The 21,678-nt window shown below is 44.7% G+C and overlaps 1 protein-coding gene across 1 annotated transcript; it reads right to left on the bottom strand.

The window, feature by feature from the left end:
- Positions 1–9,866: 9,866 nt before the first annotated feature.
- Positions 9,867–19,951, bottom strand: NPTX2 (neuronal pentraxin 2). Its single transcript, XM_059861492.1, has 5 exons — positions 19,402–19,951; positions 17,814–18,030; positions 14,434–14,678; positions 12,750–12,929; positions 9,867–11,517 (listed from the first exon to the last, which is right to left on the bottom strand). The coding sequence occupies exons 1-5, from the start codon at positions 19,852–19,854 to the stop codon at positions 11,290–11,292; spliced, it is 1,323 nt and encodes a 440-aa protein (XP_059717475.1). The 5' UTR covers positions 19,855–19,951; the 3' UTR covers positions 9,867–11,289.
- Between the last annotated feature and the right edge of the window lie 1,727 nt (positions 19,952–21,678).

Here is a 21,678-nt window from a genome sequence, read left to right as displayed (position 1 = left end):
GCCAGTGCTGGGAAAGACTCATCATGGCAGAGGAAAAAAAAGGCAGAAGAGTGTTCAGAGCAGGAAACAGCCCAGGATGTTCCCAGTCCTTTAGGCCACAGGCAGAGGATGGCCACGGCTGGCCTGCAAGGAAGGAAGGTGCATGACAAGGAAGCAGTTTCACAGCAAGAGAAACCTGAAACCAGGAAAAGCAAAATAGGAGAAAAGGAACTCTGGTGTGAGGCCCGAGAGGACTGACAGGGACACACTGCAATGGGAAATGTGGATTCAGCACCTGCTGACATCTCCAGACCATTTCCCAGGGATTCCATTTTACAGAGCAGGCTCAGTGGAGAAATAACTGGGACCTCTGAGGGTCTACAGAGCATTTTACTTGGAAGGTGCTTCAAGCCAAGAATTGCAATTTGCTCTTTTTTGGTAACTGTTGGGAATAAAGAGTTCTCAAACTCCTGTACTACAGTTTTCAAGAATACACAGTGTGCAGTAAGGAATTTCAAACTCTTTCCTCTGCCTATAAGGGCTCAAATCCACTGCACCTAACATTAGGCACCTTCTCCTAGGTAATAACATTGTGAGAAATGTCAGTCCTGGAGGAAGAAAGCTGTTTCCAAACAACATCTCAAATCTTAAAGGCATCTTCTGTACATCTGCCTTTTCTGCCCCTTGAGGAGAGTTCCTACAATTCCCCATTCCCACTTTAGGTCCCTCAGGCAGGGCAGGTTCTGTGCTAACCACCTGCAGGGGACTGGAAAGGTGCTTGGGCCAGGCTGGTGACCTCACTAACATTTTTGTAGCTGTAACTTTCTCCTAAAGTTTTTTTTTCCACCGAAGTCAAACACCTATTTCCTTTTTCACCTCTGTGTAGTGATGTTTTTCCCTCCACGATGCACCCCTCTGCATTATTAATTTCAACACATGATGGTGTCTGCTGTTAAAAATTCCATAATAAATATTATTGCCAAGTGCTGATGGGCAGATGTTAAGCAGCATTTAAAGATTACAGGACCAAGGTAGGTCAAGTTATTTTAGTTCCCTCTGGAAGCTCTTTTAAGCTGATTTTATGACGAGCCCGATTGCCTGCTTTCATTACTAGAAATTCACCATATCTAATCCCCTTGTTCCATGCAGCAGAGAGAGCTGAGTGACACATGAGTGTTTCTCTTTGTCCAGCTTAATCAACCAGCTGCAGCTGCATTCAATCACCTTTCCTGGTGAATGAGCCTTCACTCACTCCAGCTTCACCTGGAGAATAAATTGGTGCCCAGGAGGAGAGCAGGACTGCTGATGGTTGTGCTGCAATGTTAATTCAGACCCACAATCATTCCCTGTTTGCATCAGTGACCCAGAATACACATAAACAGTTTGTCTCAGTCCAAAAGTAACAGCAGATAATGCAAACTAATTCAGCTTGAAGCATGACCTGAATGCCAGGGGTTTTTTGGTGGAGCATTTTGGTGATTAAAGGGAGTTAAGAACTCCCTGTAGCTGTATGAGCCTGTTTGTCCTGTCAGGAGCCAGAGGGAAGAGGGGGACACCCTCTGAAGGACAGCTGGGCAAGGCAGCCAGCAGGTATAGAGGACAGAGAGGATGCCCAAAGCACACATCCCCCTGTTTGGAAGTTAATTCATGTGACCTGCACCCAAAATCTTCATTTCAGGGTGGATTGAACACCTGTTTTGAGCATGACTGAACACCATGTCCTGCTCAAGGACTCAAACTGACTCTCCCTCCTTCCTGCTCCCACCTGCAGGGGTTAAAGACTGCAATGACACAAGCAGCTTAAAGAGGGAGGGCAGAAAAAAAGCTGTAACAGGCACCAGTGTCCTGATTTTTGTACCAGTAGGAAGTGGTGGGGTAACAAAGTCTTTCAGGGGACACAAAACCTTTGGATAGACGAATCCAAAGGAGCTGTTAGACCAGGATTTGGAAACTTCATCCACTTGTTCTCAGTAGTAATCCACAGTCACAATGAAGTTTCCTTTTTCTTAGCAACAGTGTGTTTTGAGAGGAACACAGACATCAAACCCAAATTGTGTGCATTTAAGTATGACCTCTGCAACAATTATAGCAGCAAAATATAGAGCAGACCAGAGCTTAATGGCTCCATTCAAGTACTTTTATCTCTTAAGGGACTGTTTCAGAAACACAGCTGAACTCAGAGACACTGGCTTTGATTTCCTCCCCCCTCCCTTCCAATTCAGAAAATAATTTAAATTCTGCAAGTGCTAAATTGACCTTGCATTCTCCTCTGCTTGCCTGCTAACTACTTTAACAAGTGGAGCTTCCAGCTCTCCACAGCACATCCAGAACAGAAAGTGATGCAAATGTGAACTGATAGGATCAGAGAGCTTTGCCCAACCATCAATTTCTATATCAATCCAGATGGGACATCAACAGGAATTCTGCAGACAGGAGATGACCCAAAGCCAAGACCAAAGCAGCTCTAATAAATCTTGATGTTGTCATGTTGTTCTGTTACACTCCCATCCTTTCTGAAGTCTAAAATATTACAGCAATTCCCATCTGGGGCAAGGCCCAGAGTGTAATTTCATTCTCTTCCAATGCTTTCAGCTGACAAGGCTGTCAACAGGCAAGCCTCAGTCACTGAAACCAGCCCAGTTTCAGTGAGCCAGCAGCACTCACAACTTCAGAGATAAACTAGGCATTAGCAAATACAATATCCCTAAGCACAGCTCTTAATTGAATCAACTTGCAGTTGTCACTTAAGCATTGATAATGCTTAAGTGAATTTTTCCAGGAAGCAAGCAAGGCTCTCTAAAAATCTCCCACCAGCCTTGATTTTCTGCTCCAGAGGGATTTTCAAAGTCCTGTTTGGAATTCACTCCTCTTGCTATACTTTATCATGTACACTGAACCTCTAGGTAGACTTTGATTAAACAAAGATTCACGGGCTTTTGTTTTGAATTTGTATTTTTCAAAGCCAAAATGCATACAGAAAAGTTTTAACAAAGTCTGAAATGCTGCTCAGAGGACACTCAAATAACAGAGCTCATGTAACTGGATTTGTGCTGTGCACTGCCACAGCAGCATTGCTAATCCAAGAGGATGCAGAGGCATCAAAGGGATGCTCAGGGAGAACCATAGCAATGGTTAGGATCAGGTTGTCTCTGTCAGCTCTTCAAGACACACAATTTATGAAAAAATTGTCATCAACAGCCTGGTGTGCTCAGCAGAAAGGAGAGGCAGGGCTATGGAAGAGTTTTCTGGAGCTCTTCCCACATTAACAAGTCCTCACTGGAAATTAAAAAACCTGGGATGTAACACATTGTGCATTGCACAGACTGCAGTGAACAGACTCTAAATCCAAAGCCCCCTAAAGCCAGTGGATGGCTCCCAGAGCTCGGGCAGACTCCTGCTCATCCCATCACACAGCCCCTGCCTCTCTGAACTGCAGCATACATCTCCTAAAAAGCAACTTGGAAGAATCATTTCTCAATATCCAGAAAAATAGAAATAGCTGGAGAGTCTTTATCAGTGAGATATCCCCACAAGGGATAGCACACAAGAACCAAGAGCAGGATAGCACACAAGAACCAAGTCTGACATGGGTTTCTACAGCAACACTCTTTCACCTTGGCATTTAATTCAGATTGCTCCAGAGCACTCCTGTCTGCATCTGGAAAAAGAAATGCTTGTCCTTCTGGTAACAAAAAAGTGTTTGATACACACACCCCTCACAGGACAGGAGAATGAAAAAAACTAAAATGTTTGAAGCCAGCTGGTGCAGTCCAGCCTCCTGAAATACAAACCTGACTTCTTGCCAAATCCAGGGGGAAGATGGTTCTTTGCATATCTACAGCAATGACAGCAAATGTTATTTCCAACATCCACTGCTGAATTCAGACACAGCTTTCCCCTCACCTCACATCCTGCCACAGTTTCCTTCCCCTTCTCCCCTCAAGTGGTTTATGATGTTTGAACCCCCTCCCTTTCTTCGAGTTCAAGCAGTCTGCTGCCATGAACTGGGGAGAATAAAGTTCTGCATAAAGAGAACTGCAACCTCTCAGCTCAATGAACACCAGTGAAATTTGCACCCTGCAATGGAAAAACAAGAATGTGAATGGCCAGCCTTTGAATTAAAGGCTGAATGGAAAACCAGGACACAAGCCAAGAGATACTAGCAAGATTCTGCTATTACCTATGACAGTGAAGGTAAATTATTTTTATTTTCAGTCCCCACCCTCAGCTGCCAGAATCTTGCCCCAAGGGCTGGTGCAGGATGGGAGAGAATGAGGATGGCAATGCCTAACACAACACATCCACCAAAAATGTTGCCCAAGATTTACCCTGCAAGTGCCAAGCAACACCCAGTTTCACACAAAAACATACAAGGAAGATAGCAAAGCTAATATTTCAATCAAAGCAATAAATCCTCCACCTTCTCTTGTTTTCTGAAGTGGCTTGGTATAAATTCTCATCCACAATTTTTTTTTGCCTTGTCAGAAAAGGGACACACTCGTTTGGCAGTAATATTTATTGTGCTCAGCAAATGCTAGCACATTTCCCCTTTTAACACATATAACCCATCTCTAAAAACTTGCCTTCTCACTGTGTCCTAAAATTACTGAGTGAAAATACCAAAAAAAAAAAAAGAGAAAAAGAAAAAAGCCATAACAGACTCCAGTGAATCAGAGTAACCCGTTCCAACTTGTGTTTTTAAAAATAGCTTTAAAGTCACACCAGATTTTTTTTTGTTTCATTTTTACCAGCATGTTCAGACTTGTCTCAAACAGTTTCCTGTTCTTCTCTCATTCAAGTCTATGGAAATTTTGCCTTCAGTGTAACCAGAAAAATAAAACCAGGCACATTCAGTTCTCATAAAGGAATCAGAAAGACATTAAAGGGCACAGCCTAGTGAGGGCACCCCTGCACATCTCTAGAGTCTCTTCACAGTCATCCCTTCCCCACCTCTGCCCAGGGTGAAGTACAGAACAGATGTCACTGAGTTTCTGGGACCTAAACAACACCTCTGCCAATCCAGCTCATGGATTTGAACAGGGTTGAAGATTGAAATCCCAGCTACAGCCCTGAACAGGTCACCCTTGCAGCTCCCTGCCTCTTCATCCCCTGCAAATGCCAATCCCAGCCTCCAGGAGCCAGCAGCCACCCTGGGAGCCCTGAAGGGGCAGCCTGAGCTCTGAGCCACATTCCAGCCCCTGGCTGTTTGCAGCCAGCCCCCCCTGGGCTCTGCTCACCACAGCTGAGGAAGCCTTTGCTGCTCCCCAGGCCTTGAGCATCCTCCTTCCACCTGTGCACACAGGGCCCAGCAGCCTTCAGGCCATTCCCAGAACAAACAGGCTGCTGCTGTTTTCAGCAGGAACCACTGCCATTGCTTGGGCAATATTTTCATGTTTTTCCAAATCCCAAGTGCAGGGGAAAACAAAAAAACCATTATCCCCTACATAGTGTGTTCAAACTGATGTGCCAGGTCTTAAATTAACAATCCAGAGCTGCATTCTGTCCCAAATACTTTGTCTAAAGCTCTTCCAAGCTGACCTGTGCAGTGAGTGGTGCCTGAGTAACCATAGCAGCACATCTGAACAATGCCAAATCCTTCTGAGCACAGCCTGGAGCTGCTGATGGACGTGAGGAGGGAGCTGGAGCTGCTCTTCCCTGAGACCAAACTGAGAGTGAGGATGGGCAGGTGAGAGTGCAGGTGCAGCCTCAGAATTCAGGTGGCAGCACAAGTGAAAATGGGGGCCAGAGCAGCTCTGGGAGCCTCCTGAGTTGTCTGGATACCTGTGGCCTCCTGGGTGACCACTCCCTTGCAAAGCTTTTGGCCCAACAGGCCCAAAGCACCCACTGGCAGCTGTTGGCCAGATCCATGAAATTCTCCTTGATGCAGAGAGGTGTTTACCTACTGCACTTATCCCTGGGGCTCCAAGTATCTGCAAGACCTTAGAAGCCTCGAAAAAGCTAATTAGTGCACTGCCATAAATAATTTGATCTCTTAGGAGGTTATGTACTCTCTACACAGTAAGTAACAGCTTTCTTTAATGGAAAAAAAGGATGATTTGCCTATGTATATCTCTATTTTATTATTGGTGTTTATCAACTGTATTATAATTTACCATAAAGAAAGCAGGAAAGCAAGAGAAAGAAAAAAAAAAAGGAACTCCTGCCTAGAACACAGCTCATTCCTGTGAGCTACACCATCCCTGGAAAGCAAATCTAGGTCTGTCCTGCTTTGTCAGACACAAATATCTCCTGCAGGGAGATCTCACATAAAATTAAAAGTCAGTGCAGATCCCTTCTCCAGACCCTTTTGTGGCTGCAGAGGAACAATAAAACTGCACAGGACAATCTCTTCCCAGCCCTGCTCCAGGGAGGAGGCAGCTGCCTGCTCTGTGCCCTCTGCAGTGGCAGGAAAACCAACTGCTGCCTGGCACAGGGAAAGCAGCCATTCTGGAACCACAGCAGGACAGCACACCAGGATCCCCACTGCAAGTCAACAGCCAACACCTAGTAAAATAAAAAATTTAAACAAAAGGAAAGTTAGAATTGCCTTGCTTAGCTAGTGTTGTTACCCAGAAGTTTTTTTTAATAAATGAGGTTGCCCTTTAAAGAGGTTTCCTTTCATCTGGAGAGGTCAGCAGAGCAATCTCCAGGAGTGGAGATAAGCCTGGGTGATGAACTCTGTTACAGGAACAGAAGGATTTAAAGTTACTCATAAGCTGGTTTGTTTTAAAAGACAAAATGTAAAAGAGCATCTATTACCTTAAAAATCACCAAAATCCTCCTCAGAAATGGCCATGGTTACTTTTCTCAGCACTTATTCTTAAAGAGCACTCCAGAACTGCTGCTGGGAACAGCTTGGTGACACAAAAACCAGGGCAAGCCTCTTGCAAACTCCTTTTAGCACAGAAGGGAAGCACATCCAGTGTCACAGAGGCTCCAGCCAGCCCAGCTCTGCCCCTGAGCCTCAGGACAGGCTGAGGGAACCAGTGGGTACCACAAAGACTCAGCATCCTCCCCGTGGCAGCAGCCCCAGGAGCTGAACAGCCCGGGCACTGGGGCTGGGAGCCAGCGCAGGTCAAACACCAAAGCATCCTTCAAAAACACAACAATTGCTCTCGCTGGCACCAAGCCATCAGGCAGCTGCTGCATTTGAAGCTTTGCCAAAACATCAGCCCAGCCCTCTTGAGGAGGAAGAAATGGCCCCTTGAACTCCTTGTGCAAATTTATACTTTTTTAAGCGCAGCCTTTTAGACACAGTGATAGCCAGGGGGGCAATTAATTCCATTCTTTCCAGAAGATTTTTAGCTCTGAAAAACTCATGTATTATTTAAGCCTCACAGCTACCCATGAACATTCTCAAGGTCCAACTTTCTCTTTGTGAAGGGGTAAAAAAGATCCAGAGACCTTTTGGTGAAAGATCTCTGGAAAAATCCCACATCACCTTCAACCCCCACCCCAATTCCCTGGCTACCAGGAGAGACCTTTCATTTCTGGAGGGGTTTGGCAGTGCCTGACTCTCCATCAGCAGGGCTCTGGCTGTGTCTTGCCTCGGATTTCTAAGCAGCATCAAAGGATCAGCACCTGTGGCAGAGGCCTCAGCCCGAGCAGTGTCTCTTTTTAGGTTCCTGCACTCCTAGCAGGATTCAGGATGATGCAAGAGAAGAAGGCTGATCTTCCAACCTGGGTGACTAAAATCAGCTGGATGAAGAATCCTTACACACAGAGTCAGGTGCCATTAGCAAAGAAGAAATAAATCTAACCTACATTTACAGCAGCATTTTTTTAGAACAACCATTACCCTGATTGAGAAAGTGCCAGCTTTAAACACCTAATCCAGCACAGCAGCTTCACTACTGACCTGCCTCTCACCTTTGGGAAAGGCCTGAGGGAAATCAGATCACTGAAGGAAAACAGAATCAGCTTCTCCCTGGCAGTCCCAGGTATTCACTCACTTGGAAAATGTGTGTAAAATGGGGGTAGATGTTGTCATCTTATTGCAGGGGATCCATACTGTTGTCTCCTTACCACAAAAGTTTCACACCTTCTTGGTGTTTCTCGTGGGAGCCTCCTCAGAGCACTGCCTCTTCCTTCTTCACAAAGCAGCCAACTGACTCCAGTTCCCTTCCCAACCAGCCAACCCACTCTTTTATAACACTCTTCTTCTCTTTGGTTACAGCTGTGGCCTGGTAAAGTCAGGCCTGTTCCTGATCTTTGATAATTGGCCCAGCTGCAACTCCTTAGGGGTAAGGTTACTTTCTACACTACCTTTATTTTTCTTATATTGTGTCTCCCTACAGGTAGAGCTTTGCTGTTCTTCTCTGCATTTCTGAGACCCAAACCAGCATTTCAGGGAGCAATGCAGCTCAGCATGCAGGGGATCCCAGAGGCAGAGGTGATCCTCCTGCCCTCACCTACAGACAGCAGGTGTGCACCTGGAGCTGCCAAGCAAACTCAAAACACATGAGTTGACTACACTTTCTAGTGGCCAGGCACATAGGCAAACTTGTCTGTGAAGAAATAAAACTGGATTTAAACACACCAAATGCTTAGCTTGCTGTCAGCCAGCAGCCAGAGCACCAAAGATGCACAGAGGAGGGTGCAGTACAGAGACTGAAGAGCATTCCCAGCCAAGCAGGCACCTGCAGACCTGGCCACTCACAGCTCCCAGCACCTTGGCTTGCTGGGATCACTGATATTGCCTTTAGGAGTCCCAGCTCTGCCTGGTTTTAAATAAAAACACATTTTCTAGAAACCTGCACTAGCACATGTTCCAAGTGCTGCCACTCAGCATTCCATAAGTTATTACTTCTGTGCACTCAGAGCAGTTTGGGAACTGAAGGTTGTGTGGTCAGCCCCACACTCCATAAACAATAGAGATGCTGGAATGGGGCAATATTTACCCCTGTTTTGCCATCTGCTTATATATTCATATAAAACATGTGACTCCCAGGATGTGAGCAGCAGAATAACAGATAAAGGTACCAAAACACATCTTTTCTTCTTAATGGAAAGCTACTATTGCACACAAGAAAGAATGATATGTATATGTGTTTATACATGTATAGCTATTAAAAATAATGAAACCCTTTTCAATGAAACACATACCTTTGGCTTTTCCTGAAGAGTCAGTGTCCTCAAAAAACCAAAACCTTTCTCCAAAATCCCCACCATCTGAACTATTTAAAAACCAAACCAACCCAACAAAGTACAGCCCCCACCATTAACACCTCCCCACGGAGGTGGGGCTTCTTACTCAGGAGCATATGGCTAAAGGCTGGGAGTGTTTAAATAACTCTGAATAAAGAGCAACGTGGCCAAGAGATGTGTAAAGACCTCCCTCAGCCAAGCACTGACCTCCAACACTGGTGTTGGTGTTTAAAGCAGACCCCACCACCCACACGGGCTCCAGGACATTCAGCAGTGTCCAACACAGTTTCACTGCTGCCCCTTTTAAAAACAGAGTGAAGTATGTGTAACTCCAGAGCTGAGCTCCTCCAGCCTCTTTTGAAAAAGCAGACAAATAAAGCTGCATTGACTGCAGGGCTGATGCCTCTTCTGGGCACCAGCCCATGGGAGATGAGAACTTTGCACTTTTCCTCACCTCACCACACAGATTCTTTTGACATGGAGTTTTCTGTTTGGTTTTTCCTTGGGGCAGGAAAAGCACTGTTGTAGGCTGAGGGTGCAGTGTGTGTGTGTTTATTTTAAAGCAAATCACAACAAGAACACGTGGTGCATTTAGGGAATAAATTTGACACATTTAGGGAAAAAAGAAAACTTCTTACAAGACTGTCCTTCTACCAGTCTAGAGAGACAGCAGGTGAACTCATAGAAGCTATGAAAGAGAATATTCAGAGTCTTGTGTGACTATAAAAGAATTAAGAGACTCATTTTACAGTGCATTTTAATTAAAAGTTCATTATAAGAATTTTCTTTTAAGAACAGCATACTACATATTCATGGAAATATGTAACTTTACCCTACAAATGGGACTGTCACCATATTATTCTTACAATTCAAACATATGAAAAATAAAATATGATATTTAGCTTTATAAATTCCCCCTCCCCCCCCTTAGATCCTTTTTCTTTTAAATAACAAAAGTATTAACTCTTTCCCAGTACAGTGCATTTGCTATCTGCGAGCCACAAACCAAGAAGTCACATCAACGCCAAGGAAACAGCAACATTGTTTGCAAAATATTGAGAGAAAATGATAAAAAAATATAGTAGTCAGCCCAGTGCTTACAGAAGAGACAGTCAACAAGAATTGAAAAAGCAGCACATTTTCATATTACATAGGACCATTATAACAACATATAAACCAGTGCAGAAGACTTTTATGCTGGAAAAATATATACCAATTCTCAGCAAGCAGAAACTGAACTTTGGCACTTGCTCATAAAAAGGCCTTTCAAAGCAAAACAAAATGGAAATTCACTTAATCACAGCTTGTATATTAAAAAAAAAAATAAAGACATTGAAGCAAGAGAAACAATAGAGAAAAGTGTACAAGCCAGGTCACTAGGAGTTCAGTACATTCAGCCTACAGAAAATACAAGCACAATCTTTCATCCACCCACCTATGCTGGGATCCTGGCTAGCAAAGGACAGGCTTGGGGACAGAACCTCACCTGAAGCACCTCTGCTTCAATGGAGCTGTGCTGATTAAACAGCCCTTTCTTCAAATTGAGCTGGTACAATGTGTCTCCACTACATCACCTCTTTATCATAAAATAAGGATTTCTAATCTGCAAATTAAGAAGCAAAAGCCTTGCACTCAGACAGTGGCTGTTCTGCTCTACCCATAGCTGCACCATAACCACTGCAGTGTAAGGATTAAGTGATTTTTTTTTTTTAAAAAAAGGGCTAAAAAAAGAATGGCTTTATTTTGAAGAGGAGACAATAGACTGGAAGGAAGGGTTCACATTTAGTCTGTTATTCCTGGTGCTGTCAGCACTGCACATTCTCAGGAACAGGAGAGTGAAGTGTGCACCCTGCTCTCCCTCCCTGCAGAAGAGCTGATGGTCTAAGCTCAGGCCCAACCAAAAGGGTTCTGCAGGCCAAAGCAGATTTTTGGATCAGGCCATAGGAAAGCAAGGGCTGCTCTGGTCAAGAAGTGCTCCTTTCATAGCCAGGCTCAATGCCCCAAGCTAGCAGCTATCTTTGCATTGAGGCAGTTTACTCAGTTTTTTTTTTTTATTCTTTCAAGGAGTTAAGACTGGGGAAGGGCAAGGAGAAAAATAAGTGCTTTAGATTGCACAGAAGATTGTCCAACTAAAGGGGGCACTTGGATGGGAAGTGATCACAGCTACAAGTCAAGCAGCCGCTCCTCACACGTCTCCACAGGCCATTTAGTAGCACCTCCAAACACATCCACGTTGTTGTCCACCCAGGGGATGATGTTGCCAGGCATGTTGATGGAGCAGTTGGCAATATTCATGATGTCTTCAGCTCTTAAGACCCTGTCCCATATATTGAACTGGCTCATTTCCCCAACAAAGGCTTGAGTTGCATCAAATCTTCCTCCTACTGTGTCCTTTAGGCACAGGAGAGTTAGATGAGAAGGTTATTTTGGCATTTTCTGCTTCAAACTCGAAGTCCCTCCCCACCCAGCCCCACTGCTAGAGAGGGATGCAGAGTTTGGTCACAGAGGTGAACAAATCTGAGTTTCTACAATGGTTACATTGAACAAGGCATTCAGTGACAAGCTCCAACCTGAATTGTGTCCAAGCAACTGAGGGCAAACAGTGGAGACTGCAAAACACCTCAGAAAGGCTGCACATAACCAACCCTGCCCTCGAGCAGTAGAGCAGGAAGGCAGCTTTAAACTCTGAAGCTCATTTAAGAGCCACTGTGCAAGCTTAGCACAGGACAACTCCAGCAAGAACTGCAGGGATGTGTGAGGTTACCCTGCAAGCTTTATGGCTGTAGATTAAACCAGAACTGCAGCCCTTGCCCAACTGTCTGCAGGGACTGGGAGATGTGATCTTGGGATCTAAATACTCAGGCTCTGTCTGGTTGTAAATGAGCGATTCAAACTGCCACTGCTTAAGCCTAGAAATGTTTGCTTGCTCCACTCACTACCCCGAGGACAGAAATCACTCATTTTTGAATGAATCCAGTAATTCCACTGACTTGGAACTGATAGCACAGCACAGAACCCAGCACAGTGCAGGCAGAGATAAAGGAAATCTGCCAGACACTCAGCAGTGAGCTGGAGCATCTGCTCTGCAGAGAGTATCAGGATACTGAACTTGCCATTCTGTCATTTCTGTCATGGATAAATATCTTCTAAAATCAATATCAACACAAAACTAATTTTTCATTGCTCCAACTGTGAACCTGGGATTCCTGAAGAAAGGCCATTTCCTGCTACTTGTTACAACATTTGCTTTTTTTAGGAAATGTATCATGTAAGTAGGGAAATAATGTGAAGCCAGGAGCCACACAATTCACAACTTATGAGATGTTAACTAGAAAGGCAAGCTTCAAAATCCTCTGGGGTTTTTTTTCAATATTCTAAAAGGACTTATTCTTAACCCCAACATGAATATTCTGAATATTTAATAAGTGAAACAAATATACCAATGTGTAATTTTATAAAGTATTTGTTGCCTTGTTTCAGTCTTTCTGATACTGTGTATACAACAGGACCAAGTGTTTAACAGAGAAATTCTCACAGCTCGTTTGTTTGGATTTTTGATTTTATTTTAAGAAATTGGAGTTTTGATTTTATTTAAACCCTGGAACACCCTGTCATTCACTCACCTGTTCCTGACCCAGGATCAAGACACCTCCAGGTTTAATTGGATGCCAAGGAGCAAGATTCTCCCCAGTGCCAAGCTTCTCTCCATCCTGAAAAGCTTCCCACATTCCATCTCTGGTTGTCCATGTTATGCAGATATGATGCCATTTTCCATCACTGATGAAGAGAGGGAGCTGAGCAACCTACAAAAATCAGAATAATGCATGTAGCAACCCAAATCTAGCAGTTCAAGCCCAACATGTAAAGAGGAACAGTATTTACTCTGTCCTCAAAAGCAAAAGCTTTATAGAGGCAAGAGTTAGTCTACATCTTACTTTGTAGGATTCCACACAATCATAAAATTATTTAGGTTGGAACACCCCTCCAAGATCCCCAAGTGCAATCATTAACCCAGCACTGCCAAGGCCACATCTACACCTGCAGGGATGGTGACTCCACCTCTGCCCTGTGCAGCCTGTTCCAGTGCTTTGCCACCCTCTCAGTGCAGAAATTTCTCCTCATATCCAATTACAGCTTCCCCTGGCACAACTTGTGGCCATTTCCTCTTTCTGTTGCTTGTTACTTGGGAGGAGAGACCAACCCCCATCCTGCACACTAATCTGTGGCATTTGTTGTTTAAATCTCAGTGCTTAGTGAGATTCCATCCAGTGCTCATGTTCAGTTCCTCTCAGAATCTGGGGTTTGCCAGCACCATGTGCAGTAACAACTTTAACAAGCTGATCTGTCTGCTGCCAGGAGAACTTGTGGGAACTGTTCCCTAGACCTCACAACAAGGAGGAATGATCTGAAAACCTCCTCAGGTCAACATCAAGACACAAGTGCAGTGGGCTATGGAGCTGTGATGTGAAGAAATAAAAGCCTCACAGAATATTGATATTACAGACATAATACTGAGGAGAAAAAGAGGTATTGCCAAAGATAAGGAGACTCAAGTTTGCTTCTCTTCCACAAACCATTAAAAATAATTGGTTATTGATCTGGGAGGATCATAGGACTGTTAAAAGTCCATAAATCAGCCACAAGATGAACCACCTGAGTTCTGTAGCACACACCTGATCCCTCAGAGAGCAGTGAGTTACCAGGAAATCTAACTGAAGGTGGCCAGAAAGGATACTGGTTTAATGACAAGTTTCAATGTTTTTTTCCAGCTTGTCAGAAACCATCAATGGTATGAAGTAGCTGTATCTAAAGTCTGAAAAATTGTATTTAAACTGATGTTCAGTCACTAAGCACAACAAAACCAGACCATTATGTGCAAAGCCTTTTGCTCTCTGTCTTCTGCAAAATTCATTTAACATTGTTAATGTCTACAATTATAAAGATAGAAATACTGCAACTGGCTTAGATCTTAGAGGTCTTGTAATGTGTGGCTTCAAATTTTGCTTGTGTTTCATAAAACAAAAGGAAAAAAAAAACCCAAGAAGCCAAGACCTGCTTGTAAGTTCAAACATAAGTGTGTGCACATCTAGTGTCAAGCTGCTTGGTCTCAACACACAAATATCTGGACAATTTAACTTCTGCTTCAAGTGCTTTAATGGACTTGCAATCAGCAAGTGGAGCACAGAGAAGCAGACAGCAGCACCTCAAAGGCTTCTCTCAGAGGGAAGGAAGGAGTCAGTGCAAAGGCACCAAGGGGTCAGGCCCTGTTCTGGTTACTCTGACAACAAAGAGCTCATCAAATCTCACCTTATCATTAATTAGCAGCTCAATTGGATTATTCCCCCATTCTATGAGGACAATTTCATTGGCTTGCCCAGGAACAGCATATGAGAAGGGAGTGCCAATTCCAGGAGAAGCACTTGACCTCAGCCACAAGCACACAGTGAAAGCATAGAGCTCTGGCAGAGTCTTCTTGATCTTCCCATACAGGTAGTTGGTGCGAAGGGGAAGGGAGACCTTGAACTCATCAGGTGACTTGAATGCACTGTTACCTAGAATCACATGGAGCAAAAAAAACCTTAACAGTGAGCAAACCATGCATTGATAATTCAGGCTAAGACACAGTTGATATTGATAATCTTTGGCTTTAATCACTTCAGAGAGGTACAGAAAGAAAAGTATATTGAGGTAGTATTTACTGAGTGTTGATTTTGCTGCACACAAAAATGCAAATAGATTTTATCCACATTGTGATAATTATTTAGTTTGTCTATGACCTATTATTTTCCTCTAAATGAGCAGAAATAATCTCCTTCATTGCCTAGTTCATGGCTGGAGGCCTCCCTATTTCAAACAATTCAAACTGGTTTAAGACATTTCCTGTCAGTAAAATGGATTCTCTGCTATGCTCATTATTAAAGCATCACAGTGCTTTACAGCCAGGATTTCTTTCCCTACTCCTGCTACACAAGCAGTATCTCTGTGTTAAGACTCAGGCTAAGACACATTAACACATTTTGAGCAGCAAATCTGAAATAAGACTACACTGACATAAGTCCAGAAAGCAGCTACATTGAGGAGAACTGATTTCTGCCCATCAACTGAACAGGACAAGATCTGAAAATGTTCAAAGTGATCTCAATTAAAAATACAATATCAAGCAATGAACTATGGGAAGATTAGGCACTTGATTTAATATAAAAGCTAAATGATTATTTAGCTTTTCCTAAAACAGTGGTAAAAAACAGTGAGATATTCTAGACATGCTTACAAAATTGAGAACCCTAAAGACCACAACTTGCTGAAGTTGCAATACTCTGGATCATACAGTTGATTTAGATGCTCATAAGTAATTTTCTAGAAGTATTAAGAAATGAATCCCACATTGTACCACAATTTGAACCCCACAATTCTGTAGTAATGTCACCCTCAACTTTTTAGCAGCCTGTTCTTCTGAGTCTCCCTCATTTCCTTTGCTCGCATTCCTGAAACAAATTCAATCCACTTGCCAAACTTCACACTCCCATCCAAAGGAAAAGCTGTTGTCACAAAAGATTGTCACAATTCTCATATGTATTTTTTAAATCATTGGCATTCTCTCATTTCCCCTTCTCAGAAGCAACTGAAGTGTTTTGGCTGCATTTTTTACAGAATGAGGGGGTGGGAGAAGAAAAAGCTTCTCTTTGGCTTGCATCTGTCTTGAGGAACCTTAGAGACCTGAAATGTTCTAAATGGTAAGCAAATAAACACCAGGGTCTTAGGCCTCATACTGAACAACCTCCATTAGGCTGCTACAATCAGTCTCACACAGAAAAAACAGAAACATACCTCTTTAAAGGAGAATCATTTTTGGGCTAGATGGGCAAGAAATACTGTTAATCCCTTTCAGAGATAGGGAAAATAAGTTAAGATGCAGTAAATTATCTGTCTGCTCCTCCAGAAAAGCTAGGAATCCCACTGAAGTCCAGGCACTACTATTTGCAGGGTTATACCTCCTGCTTTTTCTACTGCATCCCCTTCTGCTGTCAGTGGAGACAACCACTGAAGAAATTAACAGAAAACTTTGGGAATCACAACAGGTGTACAAGTTTTAAACTCTTCTGCCCCACTGGTAACTAAAACAGCTGTCACAGCTACAGATAAAATCTAATGCTTACAGGGGCACCTCATAAAGTTATTTTTTTCCCCTCTATTTAGTCTCAGGACAATCAGGAGCTTATGACGCTCTAGTTAGTCGTAGGGAAGAAATGCTAAACAATACTGCATCTTGAATAAAAGCACAACAGAAACACTGTTTTCAAATGAGACCAGATGAATTATTGTCTGTATTTAAAATACAAAAAAAAAGTTCTTTCATCATTATTACCCTCACTTGGATTTGGCAGAGGAACCAGAAGAGCTAAGCTGTACAGTAATAGCAAATTACACAAGTAAAAGAAAGGCTGTATCTTGGTTCCTGTCCCAAATTCTTCACTTCCCCGGAGACTTAAGACAGCCCTCACTCCCCACACAAAAAAATAAAGGTGGGAACAGGTTATTTTTAGCCCAGCTGAATTACACATTCTTGTTCTCCCACCACTCTCTCCTTCTGATATGAGTCACATCTTTCAGAGACAAGGACTATCTATACTTGACTCATAAGACATTAACAGGCCACTAATTCTCCAGAACTTCAGCTGCAGGTTAGGCTTTGTCTTGGCTCTCAAGAAACACTAAAATAGAAAATAATCCTCCTTCTCTTCTCCCCTCCTCCACTCTTTTTAGAAGAACAGATACAGTATTACACACAAGTCCATTAGGCTGCCTTTCTAAGTTCATGAGATATGCATGTTTGCACCATTTGGAAGGCTTGTCCATTAAGCTGTTTTTAAGCAGAGAGTTATTCACCTTGGAAAAATCACTTAAGGATTGGGCAGTGATATTTACTGCAACTCCAGCCCTACACAGTCCACTCTGTACATGTACACAGTCAATACAGAAAGAGTTCTGTGCTCACAGAAATTTGTAATTCAAATAAACAGATTCTACTCAAGCAGAGAGATCTTAGTAATAATTCAGCCAAGAATCAGAATGAATGACTAGGATTACAAGAGTATCCCCCAGTGGACCATGTGTAATCTACTGTAAACTCTGAAGGCTGAAAGCTTAGAATAGAGCATAATTCAAGTAGCTGCAGTTACCCAAAGTCATAACCAGTAACAAAAGGAAAGGCCACCATCAATACTTCCAAAGCAGCAGGAAACAAAGCTGGTCTCGTATAAAACGCCATTCATTACATCAAAGGTAGTTGTGCTAATTAAATTTAGCCCATATGACTGTCAGTCCAAATAAAGGCAGCTCTACTCAGATGTATGCTTGACATTATGGAGCTATTTACACCCATGCCATACTTATTCCTATCTCCACTTGCCTCCTTACAGATCTTTCCATCCCACAAACACTAAGAGTTTCATCCTAGCCACCCACACACGCCAAATTAAGAGACAGGAAGCCAAAGCCAGGCAACTGCCTGTCAAGCAAGAAGCCTGAGATAAAAGAAAAGGGAGAATCCAAGTATTTGCACTGTCACCTACTATTTAGTCCAGTACCTCAATGTCTTTCCCTCAAGACCCACATTTACTGCTCTGGAAGGAAGGAGTAAACAAAATTAATCAGGATGGGGAAGCGTTTCGATTCCGAGCAATTACCTTTCTCTAACTCAGACACTCTTTCTAGCAATGCATTCAAGGCTGTCTCTGTCTTCTGCCGGTGGGCTGAGGTCTCGTTGTGAAGCAGAGACTTCTCATCCTCCAGCTCGGCCACCTTGCTGAGCAGCTGTCGCTCCAGGTCCCCGAGCCGGCGCTGCAGCATCTCCCGCAGGTCACTGGGCAGCGCTGCGTAGGACACGTTGGCTCGGAGCTGGTGCTTCAGGGCAAAACAAGGGGGGAAAAAAAATCGTCATTCCTGAAAGAGAAACTGGGAAATGCAGGTATGCTCCCGGCTCAAAGCAGGAAAGTAAAATCATGGAGCTCTCCAGCAAGTGCAGAAGAGGTATTGCTTTTCAGCATTTGTCATGGTCAGAGCTTTTATCAGCACTGTAGTTAAACAGGTCCTGAAACTAAAGGGCACTTTCCAGCACTTAATATGAAGGAGTTTTCACACATTTAAAGTTCAATAACATCAATGTAGGGAGCAGGTCTGATGTAATTCTATTAGTATGCATACATGTGGCACTTTGGTCAATTTTTGCTTTACTTACTGTTTGTGACATGGCCAACGTAAGTAAAGAGAAAAACTATCACTTCATTTTAGATTAAAAATTAAGCTACTTTGAAAGCAGATTTACCAAAGTAAGATGCTCCTTGAATCAATCTAAGTACTAACCAGTGAAAGTATTCTTATTCAAACTGAAAAAAGAGGCACCTCACACTCTCAAATAACACTGGTATCTTTAAAAGATACTAAAAAAACATTTCCACCTACCATGTTATTCTAGAGGAGTTTTCTACAACGCTAAAAAGAATGCTTCAGAAAGACAGCAGTAGTGGTAAAAGGAGAGAATGAATACTATCAGCTCATTCAAAACTGCACTTGCAAAGCAGCACTCACAGCACAGATCAGCCTTTCGGAAGTTACTCGCCATCCTCACATCAGCACTGACTGGAGGACAGCAGGAGCAGGCATGTGAGGCTTTCAGGGTGTGAAAAGCAAAACAGCATCAGCACAAATCCTGTGAGAATCCTCTCTACGAAACATTTGCATGAGCAGCACTCGAACCACGGGCACTGTCCAAAGGCTCATGGAAATCACTTATCGGTGGGCTTGGACCAAATCCCCTTTCTGTTCAGAGGTGCACAGAATCGGGTTCTTTTCATTCTGTGTCAGCCCTGAGTTCATCATCTTATCTGCACCATCTGCCCAACACAATCTCCTCATTACCACTGGTCTGTTCAGCACCATATGCCGAGGTCTTACTGCCCAAGACGTCAGCTTTGTACCTCAAACCACATGAAGGCACATCCCCAGAAAGGGAGATTTACACATTTTTAATACAAAAACTAAGCTGGTGACAAGCAGAAAAACCATCATCATCTCCCCCCACGCAGTGGGAGAACACATTCAAGAGCAACCCCTGAGGTATTAACATTAAAGAGAAGAGATAAATAACCAAGAGACCACAAGCCAAACCGAGCCGCTCGCCCGCGGGCTGGGCCAGTTTGGATCCATCTCCACAGGGATTCAGGGCACCACTCGTGCCCGAAGTGCCCGCTAGACGTGAAGCGGCTCCGGCCCTACCTCCAGGCTCTCCAGGCGGTCCTTCAGGGTCTGCATGGTGCGGCTCAGCTGGTCGATGACCTGCGCCGGGTCCCGCGGCAGGTCGCCCATCGTGTCCTTGCCCTTGGCCACCTCGTTCTTCCACGCCCCCGCGGCGGACTTGCCGTCGGCACCCTCGCAGCGGCTCAGCTTCCCGGTGAGCTCCCGGATGGCCTCCCGCTGGCTCCCGATGGTCTCCTTCTGCTGCAGGACGGTCTCCCGCAGCTGCAGCACCGTGGCTTTGAGCTCCTCCTCGGGGGGCAGCGCGCCGCCCTGCATGGGCACGGGGGGCAGCGGGCAGCCCGTGCCGGCGGCGTCCAGCGGCAGCGAGGTGCACACGAAGCGGCTGCCCGGCGGGCTCTCCTGCTCCGGGGCCGGCGACCCCCGCCCGCCCGTAGCTACGGCGAGCAGGAGCCCGGCGGCCACGAGCAGCATCCCGGCTGGCGAGCAGAGCGCCCGCTCGGCGGGGCGGCCGGGGCCGAGCCGCGGTGCCAAGAGCGGGTCCCGCCGCGCCGTTCCGTCCGTCCCGTCCCGTCCCGTCTCGCTCCCCTCACGCCGGTCCCGCGCCCGCCGCCGGCCGCGGGTTTTATAGGCAGCGAGGGAGCGGGGGGCGGGGCCCGAGTTGCGCCGCGCGCGCTGGTTGGCTGCGAGCTGTGTGACGTCAGCCGAGCCGGAGCCGGGCGGGCGCGGGGTCGGGACCGGGACCCGCACCCGCGGCGGGGCCGCCCCTTCTGTCCGTGCCCAGCCTGACGCTCTCGTGTTTCCGCTGACATCCCTTGTCCCTTGTCCTCACACCACGCTCCGCGGTGAAGAGCCCGGCTCCATCCACCTCGGTGGTCTGTGCCGAGCCCGCTTCAGCTTGTCAGTGCCTTTCTGGTACTGAGCGGGTCAGAACCGGACCCAGCCCCTCGAGGTGATCCGAGCAGTGCGGAGCAAAGGGACTGTCCCTTCCCCTGCACACCGCTGCTAGAGCAGCCGGTACGGCCTGCCCGGACCGGCTCTTCGAGCTCCAGGATCATGCCGTCAGAAAACGGGAACGGTTCAACCTGTGCATCAGTATTCACATTGATTATGGAGGAGAAGGAGACACGAGCATCTTACTCACTAGAGTACCAGAATTCTGTTGTTGGACCATAAGACCATTGTGGTTTCAGCTATATTGTTTGTGGCATCCAATGTTTTTTTATGCTGATCCTCTTATTGAGTTACTTTAAATGTATAATCCGTGAAGGCTTTTATATTTTCCAAGTGAGATACAAACACCGAACAGTTCTTAGTAACTTCTTGTGGATATGCAATAAAAACTCTTACCTCCACTGGAAAAACTGAGAAACAATTTCCTGATGCATCAGCAGAGGCTGCTCTTAGGACTCCCAAATCTTTGACTAGAACTTCAGATTTTTAGAAAGTTTGTATATGGAGATGAAAGACATTTTACCATAGCGTAAGTAGCTCCTACTATGAAATACATAATGTTTTAAATAATAATGAATAAGAATAAAGAATATGTAATTGAAAATAATTTTAGCTTTTTTTCAATCAGAACAAGAATTGCTTTGTTATGTAATGAATTAACAAGTTTCCAGGAGTGTGCACCACAGGGACAGTTAAATCTGACGGTTTCATGGAGTCCAGTTTATTTGTTCAAGCCTTCTAGCAATGTCCTGTTTAAAGTCACACGAGTCAAAGGCAACTGCAGGCACTGTTCAGCCAGATGGCTGAGATGCAGCTCCTATTGCTCATTCAAGAGAAGAGAACACCGGGGGCAGGCAGAGTTCAAAATGCAACCAGAAGCTCCGATTTCTGTCTGAGCTCCCTTTGTCTGGACACCAGGTCTCAGGAGGCTGTGCTGCTTCCTGGATGAGTGAAACGTACCCACTCGAGTGCAGAGGCTCTGACTAATGCCTGGGCAGACACTGAACTCCCATCAGAATCAACAGCACATCACATCTTCATCACCTGGCTGATTAAAATTCTGGGTGCTGCGGTGAGGAGCACCATGCAAGCACACCAGGAACGTCTCACCTGTCAACACGGGGTCTTTCCAGTCCACACAGGTCAAGGAAATATCAAAGCTTACACTGAATAATGTACCAGAATTATTGCTGTGCATGTAAGATTAATCAGTCCCATCTGTATTGCATTGCAGCTCATTTCTCCCAAATTTCATGTGAAGTGGTATGAAAAAATGAAATAATTGTAAGATGTTGGATTTAGCCTGTAGGAAAACAGTAGTCAATTGCTTTTCTACAGCTTGAT

This window comes from Haemorhous mexicanus, chromosome 17 (assembly GCF_027477595.1).
Source record: "Haemorhous mexicanus isolate bHaeMex1 chromosome 17, bHaeMex1.pri, whole genome shotgun sequence".
NCBI lineage: Eukaryota > Metazoa > Chordata > Aves > Passeriformes > Fringillidae > Haemorhous > Haemorhous mexicanus.
Note: the sequence above shows the minus strand (reverse complement) of the source record. Positions and strands in the feature narration are given on the sequence as shown.

Excerpts from the sequence above, each read along its gene's own strand:
- NPTX2 (XM_059861492.1), bottom strand. The coding sequence starts at position 19,854 with ATGCTGCTCGTGGCCGCCGGGCTCCTGCTCGCCGTAGCTACGGGCGGG. Across the intron at positions 12,930-14,433 it reads AGCTGCTAATTAATGATAAG|GTTGCTCAGCTCCCTCTCTT; the intron begins GTGAGATTTGAT and ends TGATTTTTGTAG. Across the intron at positions 11,518-12,749 it reads TGATCCTGGGTCAGGAACAG|GACACAGTAGGAGGAAGATT; the intron begins GTGAGTGAATGA and ends CTGTGCCTAAAG.